A 17871-nucleotide genomic window follows, 5' to 3' on the forward strand; every position below is an offset into this window, starting at 1 on the left:
TCCGGCTTTGCAGTCACAAAGGCATATAGAGGGTGTGTTACTGATAAAGGAAAAATCGAGAAAGTTGCTGATCTTGCTGCTTTATATTAGTTGCAGGTTTCATAACAACCAGCTGGGTTACCGATATTCCTCACTACGTTGCTTATACAGCCCTGTGGGTTTTCCAGGGTTTTCCATGGAGTTTTTCCTCAGTCGATGTGAGGGTCTAAGGGCAGAGGATGTTGTTATGATGCCATGTAAAGCCCTTTGAGACAAACTGTTTGTAAAAACTGGCTATAGCCTACAAATAAAATTGCCTTGCCTTGTATTTGATAACATTTCACATAGTAGAAGCTTGCCCTTTCCTCACCTCACTATAAACATTAGTTTTTGGTTTGTTTTGTGGATTGAATGACACAGCTGGTTGTCTATCAGCATTACACTGGACCTGGTTTGTCCTATATATATGTTAATAGTACAATTTGTAAAACCTGTGAGGAATAGCTATTTTCTGGCAGTGCACTTGGGGGAAGTACCCCCCTAGGCACCTCATAGCACAGGCTTAGCCCCTCTAAATATATGAATCTACTTTGTATCAGTGGTGACACCCATGATGTACAGTATTTCTACCTTGACCATAGGATAGTGTATGCAAAGTGCTTTCTACATGGCATTAAGGTAACATACTACATCTAAAATAAGTCTCACTGCACAGATTGTCCTTCTTTATATTGTAGCAAGTTCCACTAACTAAAAGGGAATTTGAAATGTATTTTTATACATGTACTCTGTTCAGTGTTGACACACCCTGTAAACAATGCTCTGCTGTCCGCCCGCCCCCACACAGGTACACACTTTTACACCTGGGAGTGCTTCTCGATGCAATCAGCCTCTGGTGCAGCTCAGTTCAGCTGAATGGAGACTGTCATCTTACACAGGGAGACTTCAGCAGCTCTTTAGGACATCGAGTGGTTTTTGATTTACATTTGTTGCTCTTATTTATTATAAGTATCTTCTGAGGAATCGTGGCCTGTTTGTCTTGTAGGGAATGGGGCAAAATAAATGCATAAATGTTCCCATTTATCCCTCACTACTTGAAGGCTTATCACGTAGCTATTGTTGCCTCACACACAATTTACACAATGCTAAAATAACAAGGTTTCCATATTTACTTGACAATGTGAGCAACTAAATCAATATGAGCTGGATCTTATAGTTGAGTCACTGACCCAAAAAACACATTTACAAAAACACCCGCAAGCAGAAAAAGGGAGGTCGACTTCTTTTAGTCATACAAATTTCCCTTGTATAGACAACTCTTTCTGCTTCACTTCTAAAGTTTCTTGTACTCACAAAAGTAGATTTTCAAATAGCAACGTCCCCAAGAGCAACATACCCCCAGAACAATAGACAGCTTTATACAAGCTTGAGAATGTCTATTGTTGTAATGTCTTCTGAGGCACAGGAGGAGCAGCAGTTGCTGTTTAGGTTGAAATTCGAGTCAGAAAGACAACATGGCAACAAAAGGATTTTCCTTTTCTACTGGTAAGTATCACGGAACATATCCCATAAACTTCTGCGTTAAAAAAAAAGTGTTTGCCTATCAAAACAGTGGGACATTTTGACAGTGTCCTATTGTATATCACTGCTCTGTGGGAGTCCAGAGATAGATTTACATCATGCTATAAAATAATGAAAAAGCTTTTTTAGATCAAGTGCAACTTTAGCATACTTGCTTTTGAAAATAATTTAATTTCTTAAATTTACAGATGGCTTAGTAAGAGCAAAGACAACCCTCCCTTGTCTTTCTCAGTGCCAAAAAAATATCTAACACACCCACTGGTTTAGACATAACAAATTGCAGGATTCCTCCCCCAGCCTTTGGGCTTTCTTCAGGCATGAGTTTCTCACCAATGCCTTCTACCTTCTACCAAGACTTTTGTGGTTGCAATGTTGAATGTTGTCCAAAGTCGCTCAATCAAAGTAGTCCTCTATATCAATGTCAGGGTTGAGCAACTCCTCTCCATACGGTGTCAGATCCATCTGGTTGAGGATTAGGTTCTCAAAGGTCTCCTCCAAGTCTGTTTCCCCGATCAGCACCGCTCCTACCATCCTCCCTCCGCTGAGAACCACCTGGAACAGAAATCCAAGAGTAAACTGCATGAATATACAAACTAAACTAAATTAGAAATTAAGATTTCCCTTGCTGCTGAGGGAAAGTACAAACATCTTCAGGTGCGACTGACCAAAGGTTTTAAAGTCAGTTTGTGCCTGACTCAAACCTGGCATTAGATCATACACATAAAAGAACAGTGATTCCTTTCACATGCTTACAAAAAATTAAAAAACATGTTATGTCATGGCATATTTTCCAGATGCCACTGGAACAACAAGAAAGGCTTACATACTCCAAAGCAGTTTCAGTTTTTATATCACTTACAAAGAAGTCACAGTTCCCTGAGTTTGTGTGGAGGATAACAAACCCATTGTTTATGCTAGTGAGTCAGTAAAAATAGACTGACACTGTAAAATCATTGGAATAATCAACACACCAAGTCCATTTATACTTATTTTCTTATTCTCATCACCTTGACATACTCCTGGCCTTTGGTACAACGCACCAGCAGCTCCTGGTCGGGCCCCAGCCCCTGCCCATTAAACTTTCCCAGCAGGACCACCTGTGGCATGACCAGAAGACAGGAAGTTGTTAGTGAGCTCAGAGAATCAGAGAGGAGAACTCTGTGTAGCATTGTAAAAATGACCTTGAAGATTGGTGGAGGTAATGGAAAACAGTTGTAACTTGCATGGTAGATGATTAACATATTGGTTATAAATAAATAGCCTGCAGTTAAACCACACACCTTGTAGTTGAAGAATTTGGTGATGTGTGAGAAGAGCTCGAAGCAGAAGTCCAGTTCTATCGGTTCTGACAGGACGTGTGCCGACATGCAACGGCCTGCATACCAGCCCATCTGACGGGCCTGGGTCCACAGACGCATCTGTGTACAACACACACACACAATAACTTTTGTATATCAGGCACTTTTGCTACAAGACAAAATGATTAATTTGTATACTTTTTTTTTTCACCAGTGTGTTCGTTAAACATTTTCAATCTTATCTCGCTTGAATTCAAATACTTGTTCATGTATAACTATCATATCAAGGATCACAAGCTTGTCTTTCAGCTTTGGTAAATGGTTTACAGCTCATGTGTCTAATTAATGATTAAATAATTCATTTCTGTTGCTTTTAATAATTCACATTGGTAGAACTGTTAATACTAATGTAAGAAATGAAAGTGAATGGGCTTAAAGTAGTTTGTGAGCAGAAAGATACTGAAAACTGAAAGATAAAAGTTAAAAGTTGACATCACTTAGTCTGAAGGCAGTAACCCCATTATGTTATTTAGTTTCTAAAGATGCCAAGCCAGAGGAGAAATTTCTCAGCAGATTAGTGAATGAATGAATTTGTCTGTTAGCGTACCTGCTGCCACAGTGGACTGTGTTCCCAGCATGCCGTGCAAACATCTCCTGCGGCATAGACGTCTGGTTCTGATGTCATCATGTGATCATCAACCTGCAGGCCACCATCATCTGCAAGTGCAAACTAAACACATACAACCAAAGTAGTGAGCATTATTACAAGCCAGTATATGACTGATATCTCTGTTGTGCTAATTTAAACGAGGGTGTGTTAGTGGCTGGGCACCAGGGTGATGACTGCTCATCTGTCCTTTAGTGACATCTAGAGGCGTTAAAACACAACTGCTGAGAAACCTACATGACATTCTGTGTCTGATGTATTAGCTCAACTTTCACTAGCAGATCTTAACTGATAACTTCATCAATAGATTATCTTAAAGGCTGTGGGAGAAATATGTACAAGGCCACTTTCATCCAACCATTGGATCATTAACATTTACTTACTAAAGTACTGCACTTAGAAATGTATGGGTATTTGAAAATTTACCTGAGTATTATTTGTTGGGAATTAAAGACATACAGCAAAAACAGAAATATTGTATTTCTTGATTTTTTTTGTTAATGTCAACCAAAGCTTTTAGTCAGTTTAATACATTTTCATTCATTTTGAAATATGTGTTCAAATGCTTAATTTTTGGACAAGCTCAGATTGAAATGTAATAGTTTACTGTGTTTACCACATCAACTTAAACACTGCTATGCTGTTAATAGTAAAAAGGCTGTTCTTTGTTCTTTTGTTGACTCAACCTACTTCTGAATACTGATTTTTTTAAAGCATATACTCCAATAGCTACTTTCACTCAACAAAAGGTTTGATTAACAACTTCCTCTTATATTGAAGTAATGAAGCTGTGTACTTTGTCCAACTCTGCTGGTATTACATCAAATCCAACTTTATGGTCTGGTGTAGTGCTGGCCCAATTAAAACACAGGAGAGCTCATTTGTCCTTCATATAGTAACATCCTACAGTAATGTTCCTCATTAGGAACACAGTTGTGACTTGTGTAGTTATGAGTTATTTTGCATTTGGCTGAGTTCACTCACATTGTTGCCATGGAGAAATGGCTCCGTGTTTGGCACGACACCAGTGGCACTGACCACAAAATCACAGCCAAATGTCTTTCCATTGGTCAGCTGGACATAAACTGGCAAGGATCCTACTGAGAGAGAAGAAAAGCTGAAAGAATGAAAAGGAGGGGGGGGGGGGTAACAATTAGAGGACAAGTCCGAGCAGCAAATCTAGTTCTCACCGTTCTCAGGTCTGAGTGTTTGTTGTTGGGAATCGAGCAGCTCCTCAGAGGTGAAGATCTTTTCCACCTCACACTGGTATTCCACTGAAACTCTGCGGGACACCTGAGCACACGCCAAACCAGAGAAGAGACTCAGGAGAACAGGAACATAAGGTCAACACCGTTACAGATTTGTTCGCAGCGGGTATTACGCACACAAACAGACTCCACACAAGCTGACCTACATGCTTAACGTAGCAAAGGTGCAAGTGCCATCTCACCTGTTCGGCTCCTCGGAGAGCTATTCCTTCATGCCAGTCTGGACCCAGAGCGCTACCTGGCTCTGTAGGACCAGAACCGCGCCTGCGTGAAGTTCTATCTGGGAGAGGACAGACACATTAAACACCTCAGTAATACAATCTGTATCAAAATAAAATGATTTCACTGCAGCATAATAGAAGATTAGATAAACATCAAGATGAAGACCTGCGGTGAAGGTCTGTGATGCTCCAGCTGCCGGTTCCTCTGTGGTGTAGCGAGGCCTCTTACAGGGAGCGTCTCTCTCGGGTTTGTCAGCTTCCAGTGACGGGATGAGGAACTGGGCCGCTCCTGCGTCGAAAAAAGTATTTCCTATGGCCTTGTCCTTCACAGCCCAGATCACCTCACAGCCTTCCACCTCATACCTGCACAGAGAACATTTATTATCAGTGAATGAACTGACGGGAAGTGTAGACTGTCAAATAAAACCTTTAAATGTTGTTTTTTTTAACCAGGTCAAAGAAATAAGAAAACAATCGACATGGTCTCTTACTCACACTAATTCCAAGGCTATTCCACCATTTCCAACAACTACAATTGTCTTTGCTTTAGATAACCGCTTCTGAAACTCCTGAAATACAAACACAAGAAATCTGGTGAGAAACCACATAATAACGAAAAAAAAATTCTGATATTAAAATTCAATCAAAAGTCAAACTTTTTAACTGTCTTTGTATGAATCATCAGTATCTGTGTGCAACCAGGATTCATCTCAAAAAAGATTGTACAGGCATACAGGGAGTGCAGATCCCATTGTTAATTATTCTACTGACCATATATGATACAGAGCAACAGTTTTTGAAAATGAATGTGTGATATAATCAGGCCTGGTAGAGTTTCCTTCTTTAAGCACTCTATTTGTAGCCTAGAAATCTAGACGCACCCTAGCGGCAGCAAAAATATTTGCTCCGTAGGTGGGTCTAGAAACGAGCCATAGGAACTTTTTGAGTCTCGAACACCGATTGTGTTCACCAATCACAGCGCTCTATCTGTTTAGAGAGTCGTTGGGCGGCTTAACGTGATGACGACATACATTTTAATTGGCTTGTCAGGCTAACGTAATCCTGCTCTTTGCTCTGATTGGTCGTAGCGCTAGCTAGCGCTACCCTATTGCGTGCAGGGGCAGTTTGAAAGACAGCCTTCATCCCGCCCCCTGGATTGAGCCGAGGTCTACCGGTCGTTTCCAGACTATACATTTTAGTGATATAGTCTGGCTCGTCAGGCTACTCTATTTGTACAAAAACTACAAAATGTTGTTGTAGCTGCAGCAGCCAGATGCACATTTTGGACAAAGAACAAGGATCTGTTCAACCGGTTATTTTTTCTGTGTGCGTTTAGCCAAACATCATATATAAAAGGGGAAAACACCATGACAGCAGTTTCAAAGTTTGCTGACTCAAAATCTGTTTGCCTAAAGAAAGAAAAAAGTTGTGCATGACATCTCACAGAAAGAACATGTGATTGAAGGGTGGGATTTTGTTACTTTAAAAGTCTCCAATGTTTTCAGGACTTTAAGACAGAGGGATGGGGTCGTACCTGGGCACTGTCTGTGTCCCGTATCCCCAGCACATAAGGGTTTTCCTGGGTTAGGAGCTTAGGTCTGCCCCCGCTGCAGATACACAGATTCTCATAACCAAAAATGCGTCCATCTGTAGTTTCCACAGTCTGAGAAGGGAGGGAAGTAAAACTAATGAGAAAATGAGATTCATTCTATCACCAAGCTATAGTTGTTGTTTCTCATCATTCACCTCAAGAAACTAAAGATTTTTCGAAATCTGTCGAAGTGATTTTGGACACAAAAGTGTCTCAATCACATTCCTATTACATTAGTTTTAGACCATATATTGCAACCACATGTCCACAAGGTGGCAATAGCATACAGATTAATAGTCACCAAAAAGCCTGCCATATGTTGCAGGAAACCACCGTCTTCATTCTCATATACATAATGTCATTCCTCAGAAATAAAAACAGCTAATTGGGAATTACAGCGTATATAGCTTTTACTGGAATAACTGTGACATATGGGATCCATAATTATGAGACAATTTACAAGCAGGCCCAGTTACTTATAACCTCACCAGAAATTATGCCATTTTGTATAAATGCAACTTCACAACAAATGCATAGTCACATTATTTAAACTTCATTGCAGTCTGACAATTTATGCTACTTTCTGCAAATAGATACTCACATGTGATTGTGTGTGAAGTGATTTGACAGCAGAGTGGATGACAGTCAGGTTGGGGAATTTTCCTTCCAAAACACTGGATGGTTGCTCCTCTACATCGAACTCCTCCAGCGTCTTTGACACCTTCATAAAGAATAATGGCAATGAAAAATGTTGAAAGATTCATTAATTTAAAGAAACTTTAGACAGTCAAGTGTCTAACACATCATGTCCATTATGGAAAAAAGTGTTGGGTCTTCTCTGTGTCATTGTAGGTATGTTGTAATTATGTGGTAGATCACCTTACATAAGTGCATAAAGAGAGGGAGACCCATTGGAAAACAAAACCATATTGTTGCCTTCATCATCATCATCATCCTGACCTGTTTATAGTTGGTCACTGCCTTGATATGGGCACCTGCTGTGATCAGAGCCACCTCAGCTGACGGAGTCTGGGATGACAACTGTCAATAAAGATTTAGACTCATGTTAAGTAGCTTTACCATAAACACAACAGTAGTAAACAAAAGCTTTTATATCTACGTTCATAAATGCATTTTTTTTGTGTGCAGAGCTTATCAATGCATTTTCACCTGCTCAACACACGTCACACCCGCGATACCACCTCCTACGACCACAAACTGAAACGTTTTCTCCACTTTATCTTCCATTCCTTTTACACAAAGCTAAGCTAACGGGCTAAGCTATTTCGCTAAGCCGCGCATTTTCCGACGGCAAAACACTCTTACACTCTCTTTGTCTGTTAATATAGACTCGCTGATAAACATTTAAGACCCAGCGACTTGTTGTTTAGGGTCAACATGCTTATAGCAATCTGTTGTGATATGTAACCGGCTAAAGGTCTACAGCACATGAGACTGACTAAAGTAACTTCCGTGTTTAGAAATAACTACGGAAAGCAGCAGGTACAATTTCTATGCGTGCTCCCTCCGTGCGGTGCGAACCTGCGAACTTGGAATGTCCTATTGATGTAAACTTGAGCCACAGGCGTTTGTTGGCCACTAAAGTCGATACTAACAAGACTTTCCTAATACAATCGGTTTGCCATGTAAACTAAATATTTAAATACATAACTCAATCAATGTCAACTCCTAAGACTGACGACATGAACTCTACAGTTCAAGCTGTGTAGTGAAAATGTTCATTGTCCTACTGTAATTTTGACGAGCAGCTTATGTGAATGCATCACCTATATTCATTATTGTATTGGCCACGTGCTGTCATGGCACTTAAAAAGTGATGAAATTGAAGGTATGGATTGAGTTTTTATGATATAGTATGAATAAGAATTTGTCCTAACTGAAGTGAACTTTAGAATGTTTATTTTTATTTCTTCAATATAATATTCCCATTTTATTTCAATATAGTTTTAGTAACAAATGTAGACAGTACACAAATGCATAGAACTATGCTGATCTGTATACAGTTATTTTGAAAACATTGTTTAACTTGAACACAAAAATGATAAAAAAAAAAAACAAGCAAACAAACAAAACAAAAAACACTTTCCACAATTTATTTCCTCGGGAGATGTAACACAAAATAAATAGAATTCAATAACTTATCTTTCCCTGCAACATATGTCGATAACACATTTATAAATAAGTTCTCACTTCAAAGTCTTTCTCACAATGACATTTGATGCCTGAATGTTTGCACCACACATTATCATAAAGGATTGTTGCTACACACTGGTGGTCGTCTGTTTACAAAGTGAGCGTGCCAGTCTCTGCATCACTTTTAGATTCTTCTATTTCTCAGGGCCTCTGTCAGCATGGTTTGCATAACGTCCTTGGTTGAGTATAATGGCAAGTCCAGCCAAGAGCAACATGTGTGTGTCTCAGGGAGGCACTGATCAGCTGGGAGCTCCATTGCTTGTTGAACCCTGATTGTCATCTCGATGTTTTCCAGACCGAGAATAGGCACCCTCTCAAAACCCGTCAGAAACCCTGATGAAGAGAAAAGTGGTAGCAGTGAGATCCTCTCATTTTGAATTTAAAAAGTTGAAAATTAGTAGTATATTCTTGTAGTTGAATTACTGTACTTACAAAGGAACGTTGTCTTCTGCTCCTCAGTTAGTTCATCAAAAACCTCCCAAAACATCTGTACAGTGGGATGGTCAGCATGGTACTTTCCCTCATAGCTTGTGTTCTAATTAAAATGAAAGAGACCATTAAAATGACTCCAGGCAGGCTGTTAAAATCATTTTCAGTATTTACGTAAAGAACCAGGTGGAGCTCATGTTTTGAATCTATACCTGCTTCAGCTTTTCCCAGTCATAGAAGTCTTTGCCCACGAGCACGTCATACAGCTCCTTTGGTTGGAACAGTTTTACCAGATTCGGTTCACACACTTGGAAGAAGCCTCTCTCAAACTCCGAAAACACACTCTCCACTGATGTGTTGAAAGCATGATTCACATAGGCGTCCACATACTCCTCCCTTTTTAGTGGATACAAATGTAACTGAATAAAGTGTAAAAAACTGAAAATATCTGATTACATTCTGATCCTTCTCTGCACTCTGTTTCATGATGTGCATGTGTATTGTATCATATTGTGACCTAATCTATCCATGCATTTCACATCGGGCAGTGTAACAAATTATTTTCCTGGTCCTTACTTATTTTGACCTGTCAGTGGTTTTGCAGGATTTTCAGGATCAAGGTCAACCTTTGTCCCGTCCCAGTCGATCTTTTAGAAAATAGAAGAGAGACAGGCTATCACTGTTTTAGGAACTGATAATAATTGGTCAGTTGAATATCAGAAAGAGGATAATTGAGAAGTTACTGGTCACCTGGATAAAAACACTTACATTAAAATCCAAATACAGGCTTTCTATGTCCTCATCTTCGTAGTCTTCCAGGATGTCCTGCAGACTCCTTGATACACAATAAAAACAACATTAAAGCATAAATGACACTGTTCAATATTTACAGCAAGGTCTAAAAATCAGCACCAAAACCTTCACGTTTGTGTAATTTAAATTCACATTAGTTTTCTCTTACTTTCCAAGAGATGGATCGAACTCCATCATGTCCTCCAGTGAAGGCTTTACACCGACCAGTTTCTTGAACAGAGCCAGTGGGAAGGGTAGGTGTATGATGCACTTGTTGTAAAAAGCCAATCCACACAAAACCCCAAACAGGAAGTACCTCTGGGGCGTCTGCTTTGCCTGTTGTTGATGGTAGAGAAAGTTTAAATAATCTGAAATCCAGTTTACACAATGCTTTAATACATGATAGATGTTTGCACTTAAAAAAATGTAAATCCAATGTATAAAGTGGACCATGAGTATTTTCATTGTTATTTTCCTGTATGAGGATCTGAATGCTTACTCTGGAAGGGAACCATGCCACTGTTTTGGAGTCATTGAACATGAACATCCCAGAGTCATCTGACACCATCTCATGAAAGACTTTATGAAAAAGGTCTTTGTTTTGGATGTTGTCAAATTCATTGTTACCATCAAAACAGACCTAGAAGACAAAGGGATACAATGATTTAGTATATCAGACTCAATAATAAAGCAGTAATGCAATGACTCTGACCACACTATTTCTATCACATCAAAATGACATATTTACCACGAGTGGCCTTTTGTAGTAACTGTGATCAACAGACTCCAGATGTTTAAAGGTGTCGTCTAAAGTTGCTGCTCGGTTCAGTTGCACTTCACAAAGCAGTTCTCGAGGCAGGAGAAAATCACACCCATTTTCCAAGTAGTAATTCCACCAAAAGCTACCCATTGTTTCTCTCTATAATAATGATTAACAATTCACAGTTAAAGGCTTGTTTTTCAATTCCTGTTTTCCAGATTGATAAGCAACTTGTATTCTTTTGGACACAAGTAAGTAACACATACATTTCTTGGATAATATTTCATGTAAGACTATTTCTCATAAGGCACAGACTTTAATTACCATGGTGTCCTCTGTATACATCTCAAAAACAGTTTTCTTTGATTGCAGACTCATCACAGTTGGAAAACCACAAAGGATAAGTGGCTCAGCATGTGCACTCTAAAAGAAGCATACATGTCATTTAAGTTTAAAAATATGATGGATGGATATGACAACCATTGAAGCTCAGACATAGACAGTGGAGACATATGAATTCATGCGTGCCTTAAGATCAGAAATTATTTTATTTTACCCTGTGTATCAACTGTGAATGCCAAAGCTGCAGGTCCTCATAGAGAAAGTCTTCATCGATCAGGAGACAAAAATCACTTTCTTGTATCCTTCGAGATTCCGGGGTCCTGCTGTTGACCTTTAAAACAAGTGTTTTTTTTAATCAGGTGAACCATTCAACAAAGAAAAAAAAATGAAATGTGAGTAGGATTACTGGTGTAGGATTCTACTTGTGTGACAGAGATTGATACTAACATTGTACATGTACTGGAGGACTAGTAGCAGATTTTGGACTCCAGAGTTGCGAGGAACAGGCTTTAAGGACAGAATGACTGAGAGGGCCTGCTTCCACACCTTCACATATCTGATCATTCTGGAGGCCGAATGTGAAAACAACCACGCCTCTGAGAAAGACAAGGTGGAGATATGCAAACATCAGTCTCAGTGAGCAGACAACAAGGGGTTGGATTTCATGAAAATCTTAAAGATGGCAACTTAAATCCACTGTCTCCTGATTCAATGTGATAAAAAGACAGTGTGCAGCTGTCTCAGTACCTATGACCTGAAGACTTTCTGGAGGCAAGCTCAGTAGTGCTGCAGCAACCGCCTCTGCAAGCTTGGTGTTCTCTTGCTTTTTGTGATTCTGGATCACATATAGAAACTCATGGAGAAGTACAAAGATCCTCATGCCCTCCACTCCCACTGGTGTCACATTAGAGGAGAGAGGCAACTGCAGCAAAGCAGCTTCTACCTGTTGATTTGAAAACAATTTCAAATAATTACTACAGCACCCATTTGAAACAGTGGCATGGATATTCAGACTTACAGGTACAGGTTACATAGTGTACAACTCATTTACCTCTGCCAAGACATCATCCCTCACCACCAGTTTCATGAAAGCACTTTGTGCAAGTTCCAAGTTCAAGCCGTGGTAGTTTGTTGATGTCTGGAAATGTTTGTCTTTGCTAAGAGGAAAAAAACAGACACTCACTAGCTCCACATCCACAATAGCAGCTTTGTAGGCGTATGGCTATGCTCATACAGTATAAAAGATATTAACATGCTCATAAGCTAAGATGCTACTTTACCATGATCATCCTCCTAGTTTAATGCTAATATATGCTAATTCAGACTCAACACAAGGACATCTGAGGTAGATGGGAATGACCTTTTCATGGGTATTTGGTGATACCGAAGTATTGGAGACATTCTATTTTTGACTTGGTCATGGCACTAATAGATAATAAGGGAATCACCAGATAGTATAAGTTATCACGGAGAAACTGTAAATTTATGAACCAAAATTCACCACAATGTCAATCTAGAAGAAACCCAAGGACCAATATCAAACCATAAGGGTCATCCGTAGAACCTTACTGCCACCTGGGCTGAGAGGTGAATTCAGTCATTCTACAATTCAGCACATAAATGATAATTATGTACTTAAGTACTGTGTGTAGGCCTACCTTTCCTCAATGAAGCATTTGTTCAGACAGGATGCTGAGGAAAAGAACCTGCGGATTTCCCTGTAAAAAAGTTCACATTTATAAACCATTGCAATAAGAAAATAAATGTCAAAAAACCTTTGGATCTAAAAGAATAATTACAGTCAGGAAACATCAAACAGGTTACATAGTGAGAATATTAACAGCTGCTAGTGCATCACACTTACTGTTTTATCTTCTTCCATGTCTTTGAATCACATTTCGAAGTCCATCCGTCAATCATGTCCGCAAGACAATGTTGTGTTTCGTTGCTGATTCCGTCTGTGTTTGACTCCTTGTAAGCTTCCTGCAACATAAACTAAATGATATGATATCCATTCACATTACTGTCCTGCAATCACACCTGAAATTGTATGTATCACGTTACCTCATCAGAGGAGCATGTTGCAAATGAACAGTTTCCTCCTGCAAAGATGTTTCTAATTTTGAGACCATCTCTGCCGTCTGAAATGAAATGTAATGAGTATAGATGTCAGAGTTACTTAATTGCATCCACATAAGTGAATTTATATTTATATGTAGTACACTGAAATGTAGTTACTTTGTGGCAGTGCAACAGGTAGTGGCACAGATGGGTGGCTCTCATCTCCATGTCCCAGCTGCCCTTGCTCTGAACACCCAAAGGAGTAGACTGTCTTGGAGCCAGTCAACACTAATGTGTGATGTCTGAGTAGATAATGTATGACAAACAATGCATTTTCAGAAATAGACACAGATTCAATTCCCTTTTTATAGTTCTCATCACAGCAGGTTCCAGGCCATATGTGATGATGTGAAATTCTTTCACCTCATTCAGGTTATTTATGGGGATCAATATTATGTCAATGCTTAGTTCTTTTACAAAGAAATCTGAATTATTTCAATAATAATAAGAGAGGAATATATGGTACCGTCCACATGCAATCTCGATGACCTTTGCCCCAAAGAGCTCTCCAACAAGACGAGGACGGAGTTCATCCCTGAATGAATTGTGTCCAAGCTGCCCATATTGACCGCTGCCAAATGTAAACACTGCACCATCCTGAGAGAGCAACCAGACCAGAGATAGAGATAGAGAGCCTACTGTTTAATTACATAGAAAAGTCACTATTGAGGCCTTTGAAAATAAATAAATAAAATAAAATAATAAAATATTTCATATCTGACTGTGCACTCAGGTGACATTAATAAGTAAATTAATATAGTTTTAAACTAAGTGCTTAAATCAAAGTAAATTTGTGTGATATATTTCATCACCAGCATTTTTTAAACTCACCTTTGTCAAAACAGCAGTGTGATCTTCTCCACATGAAATATGAAGAGTTTTCTTCTTGTTCAGGCAGTGAACTAGAGTTGGTGTGTGTCTGTCTATAGAGAAGAAATGAACATTGATGTTTGCATGCAATGGGGTAAGAATTAGATACATTACTGTTGTAACAAAAAGAGACAACAATGTAGGATTACCTTGATGTTTACGACGTAAATACATATGGTACAGTATGGCTGTACAGTACCTGATGTGTCTCCCAGCCCGAGCTGCCCACAGTGGTTTCTGCCCCAGCTGAACACACCTCCAGACACAGAGAGGGCGAAGCTCTGCTCCCCCCCTGCAGCGATCTGGACCAGGGGCATCACTGACAGACACTGGAGATGTTGGGGTGAGCTGGCACTGGGCTTCCTCTTCCCTAGCCCCAGCTGGCCCCTGGAGTCCTGCCCCCATGTGTACACCTGACCATCTGTGGAAAAATCATAGTCACACTACAAAGTCAAGAAAGGTAAAATATGGGCTTTGCTTCCTAAAGAAGAAGATTTCACTTAAAGGGATAGTAGCATTTTTTTTAAAAGTGGGGTTGTATGATCTACAAATAGCCCTTAAGTACTTTAATTGCAGTAGAAGACTCTCTGCACTCCTCCCGTTAGCAACGCCAGCCCATAGCCCTGCCCAGAGATTTACAACACATTGTAGGGTTGCACGGTATACCGGTACTAGATTGGTACCGGGGTACTAACGCATTTAAAACGGTACCATACTGCGCTTAGATGGGACCGGTACTTTCATTCTGCGCCGCCGGCAGCGGTGACGTCGCCGCGTGAAGTCGCCGCATTGTAATTTGAGCCGCGAGGAGCGAGAGAGCGAGTCACAAACGAAGCAAGGTGCTTTTTTATCATTACCGTTACAGCGCCACCTGTCCATGTGCCTGTGTTTGTGTGTGTGTCTGTGTGTGTGCGCGCCGCGCGCGAGAGAGAGACGGCCGCCACAGCCTCGTTAATAAGTTTTGTTTTTACCGCGGATCACCACTGGCTGCATGCTCTCTCTGTCTCTCTCTCTCTCTCTCTCTCTGTCTCTCTCTCTCTCTCTCTCTGTCTCTCTCTCTCTCTCTGTGAGTGAGTGAGCACGGCGAAGCAGCGCTATGCAGAGATGAATTAACGGAACGATATTGCGTTGATGGGGGTGGGGGGAACAGAATCTATTTGGTCTACATATGGGAAACAATAGGTGTATGTTTGAGTAACATGAACATTTGTGTTTCATTCTATAAACTACTGATAACAATTTCTCCCAAAAATTACAACTGGTCAAAATAACAAAAAAAGATGCAGTGTTTTCAGACCTCAAATAATGCAAAGAAAACAAGTTGATGTTCATTTTTAAACAGACATTTTTTAATTTAGGAAGAGTTCAGATTAATATAGATGGAATGTTAATCCTGCAGCAGCAGTAACTGTTTACTGATTTCCTGTTTTATGGTCCAAAATTTTTCTATTAAAATAAAGCCAATAATGACATTTTTTGTGTTCTCTTTTTATGTGGAAAAGTACCGAAAAGTATCGAAAAGTATCGAAAAACATGTTGGTACCGATACCGGTACCAAAATGTTGGTATCGTGACAACACTAACACATTGTGAACAGACCCAAAAAAAATACACAGTTCCATTGTTCGCTATAATATAATTTTTTCCAGCCCTTCAAAGTGCAGGAAAAACGCAGATTTTATTTGGACCTAACCAACTCACGTATCCCTCCGCCCAGGGTTAGCGCCCGCCGATCAGCAGTTGGTTAGGTCCAAATAAAAACTGTGTTTTCCTGCACTTTGAGGGGCTGAAAAAAATTATATTATAGCGAACAATGGAACTGTGTATTTTTTTTCAGGTAAAACCTCTTTTAGGCCACGAAATTAGGCCGTTTCTTTTGGTCCATTCACAACAATGTATGTTGTAAATCTCTGGGCAGGGCTATTATGGGCTGGCGTTGCTAACGGGAGGAGTGTAGAGAGTCTTCTACTGCAATTAAAGTAGTACTTAGGGGCTATTTGTAAATCATACAACCCCACTTAAAAAAAATGCTACTATCCCTTTAATATATTATGTTGCTCATGATTTAATATAGTAAGTAGCTGCTCATGGTGTAGTAATGGAAATCCTAATGAATTTTAAAAGAGATGGTTCATATCTTTTTTTTTTATGACAGAATTCCTTTTTATTGTTTTGCAGTGATGTAAACACACTTTTGAACATAATAAACAAGGTGAGTGAGAACAGATATTTTTCTTACTGTACCTCTGGTGAGGACAATTGAATGCTGCCTCCCACAAGCAACCTGAAAAACTGGTATGTTGCACAAAGCTTCCAGCGGCCTGAGAGAGCAGGAACAAGGAAAGAACAGAGCTCACCTGGATGAAACCAATAGAGGATCTTATGTGCTGAGAAATGACTGACAATAACACAAATGTGAAACATCTAAAATATTTTACATTTAGCTATTGTAAATTCTTTACCTTGGAGTGAAAGGGGCACGAGTCGTGTCCACACAGAAAACTGTGCCTCTCTCTGACAACAGTGTGACCAAGTCATCACCACAGCTCACAGCCTGGATCCTCTCTTCACACTTCACAAACTCTGTGGGTGAGGGACAAAGCAGGAGATAATGGGTGCAGAGTTTTGTGGTGTCAGTAGCCTATTCGTGCAAAAAGGACCAATGCATTTTTGCCAGAGCTTGGTCAGTAAGAGATGAACTCTATTAATTAAATAGGAAGTGATGCTCACTCTGTTTCCCTCTGACTCTTCCGCCGTCTCTGCTCTCGTTTGTGCGAACGATGAACGCGTTTCCATCTGTTTTGACGAAAGCCAGCACAGAGCGACCAGCACACAGCTGATTGATGTGGTAACCCAGGTTACAGAGGTGGACCACCGCTCCAGCTCCAGCGTCTCTCCTCCACGACCCGCGCTCCTCCCCCCATGAAAACATCTCTGTGGACTGAAGCTCGTCACCGCCGTCAGCTGTGTTTCTGTGACTCAGCTGTCAGTCAGAAACGAAACTTAGACTGGAGTCAGCTGTGAGCGGAGAGGAAAACAAAACCTATCATGTGTGGGGTTTGTTTTCAAGCTGCAGGCTGCTGTCACACTGACACACAGCCGGGAGTCAGAAAAATGAAAGTGAAACACTTAAAAAAAAAAAAAAAAAAAAAAAAAAAAAAGTGATAGACACAATGATCAGCTGTGTTTACATTTTTCGACTTGCTAGCATAACAATTAGTAGTTTTCAAGTTAGGCCGGTGGCCCCTTGTGGGCTCCTGGGGGTCACTATATATTATATGGGTTATAATAGGGACCCTCAGCACATGGAAGAGGAAAAAAAAAGTATATATATATATATATATATATATAGCCTACTGTATATAATTGTTTTATATGCATAACTTGTTCTGCTTTTGAAAATAGCTCCCCCACTTCCATGTAGCAAGCTATAAACATTGAAATGCTTAGACCCATCTGTTTTACAGTACAGTGCTGATAAGGCTCAGTGGGGAGTGTCTCCTGATAGGCTATTTAATAATATAAGATATCAGTAGGCTAGTGCCTGCTTGTTAAAAAGCAGAAGTAAGCGGAATATTTGTGTTAATACTGTATAAGTCTTAAATAGTTGTATCTTCCGACAGCAATCACTTATATTGTTTGGTCTGAAACACGGGTCTGTCAGTCACTCTGCTCTGCTGTAAGCCGAGGAGAAAACTTTCCTTGTATCCTACAACCTTTATCCAATGAGGAGAGAGA

At 40.0% G+C, this 17871-nt stretch overlaps 2 protein-coding genes across 3 annotated transcripts; both read right to left on the reverse strand.

Moving 5' to 3' along the window:
- Window positions 1-1305: 1305 nt before the first annotated feature.
- On the reverse strand, window positions 1306-8073 carry pyroxd1 (pyridine nucleotide-disulphide oxidoreductase domain 1). 2 transcript variants are annotated; one of them, XM_083999471.1, is made up of 13 exons: window positions 7776-8073; window positions 7566-7646; window positions 7207-7326; window positions 6549-6677; window positions 5510-5583; window positions 5181-5377; window positions 4976-5073; window positions 4716-4818; window positions 4510-4622; window positions 3466-3588; window positions 2841-2978; window positions 2568-2657; window positions 1306-2112 (listed from the first exon to the last, which is right to left on the reverse strand). In XM_083999471.1, the coding sequence occupies exons 1-13, from the start codon at window positions 7851-7853 to the stop codon at window positions 1954-1956; spliced, it is 1503 nt and encodes a 500-aa protein (XP_083855597.1). In that variant the 5' UTR covers window positions 7854-8073; the 3' UTR covers window positions 1306-1953. The 2 variants fall into 2 exon arrangements, with proteins under 2 accessions (XP_083855597.1, XP_083855596.1); XM_083999470.1 differs by having other exon boundaries at window positions 4510-4625.
- An 870-nt stretch (window positions 8074-8943) lies between these two features.
- Window positions 8944-17065, reverse strand: LOC311006921 (putative E3 ubiquitin-protein ligase HERC3; the record flags this gene model as incomplete). Its single annotated transcript, XM_083999957.1, has 22 exons — window positions 8944-9152; window positions 9252-9354; window positions 9461-9644; window positions 9825-9895; window positions 10017-10083; window positions 10210-10376; window positions 10540-10680; window positions 11125-11223; window positions 11357-11473; window positions 11590-11738; window positions 11890-12085; window positions 12194-12299; window positions 12801-12860; window positions 13007-13125; window positions 13207-13283; window positions 13381-13505; window positions 13730-13860; window positions 14095-14186; window positions 14333-14554; window positions 16378-16454; window positions 16596-16716; window positions 16864-17065. The coding sequence occupies 22 exons, from the start codon at window positions 17063-17065 to the stop codon at window positions 8944-8946; spliced, it is 2835 nt and encodes a 944-aa protein (XP_083856083.1).
- Between the last annotated feature and the right edge of the window lie 806 nt (window positions 17066-17871).

Source organism: Trachurus trachurus (genome assembly GCF_905171665.1).
Source record: "Trachurus trachurus genome assembly, chromosome: 23".
Lineage (NCBI taxonomy): Eukaryota > Metazoa > Chordata > Actinopteri > Carangiformes > Carangidae > Trachurus > Trachurus trachurus.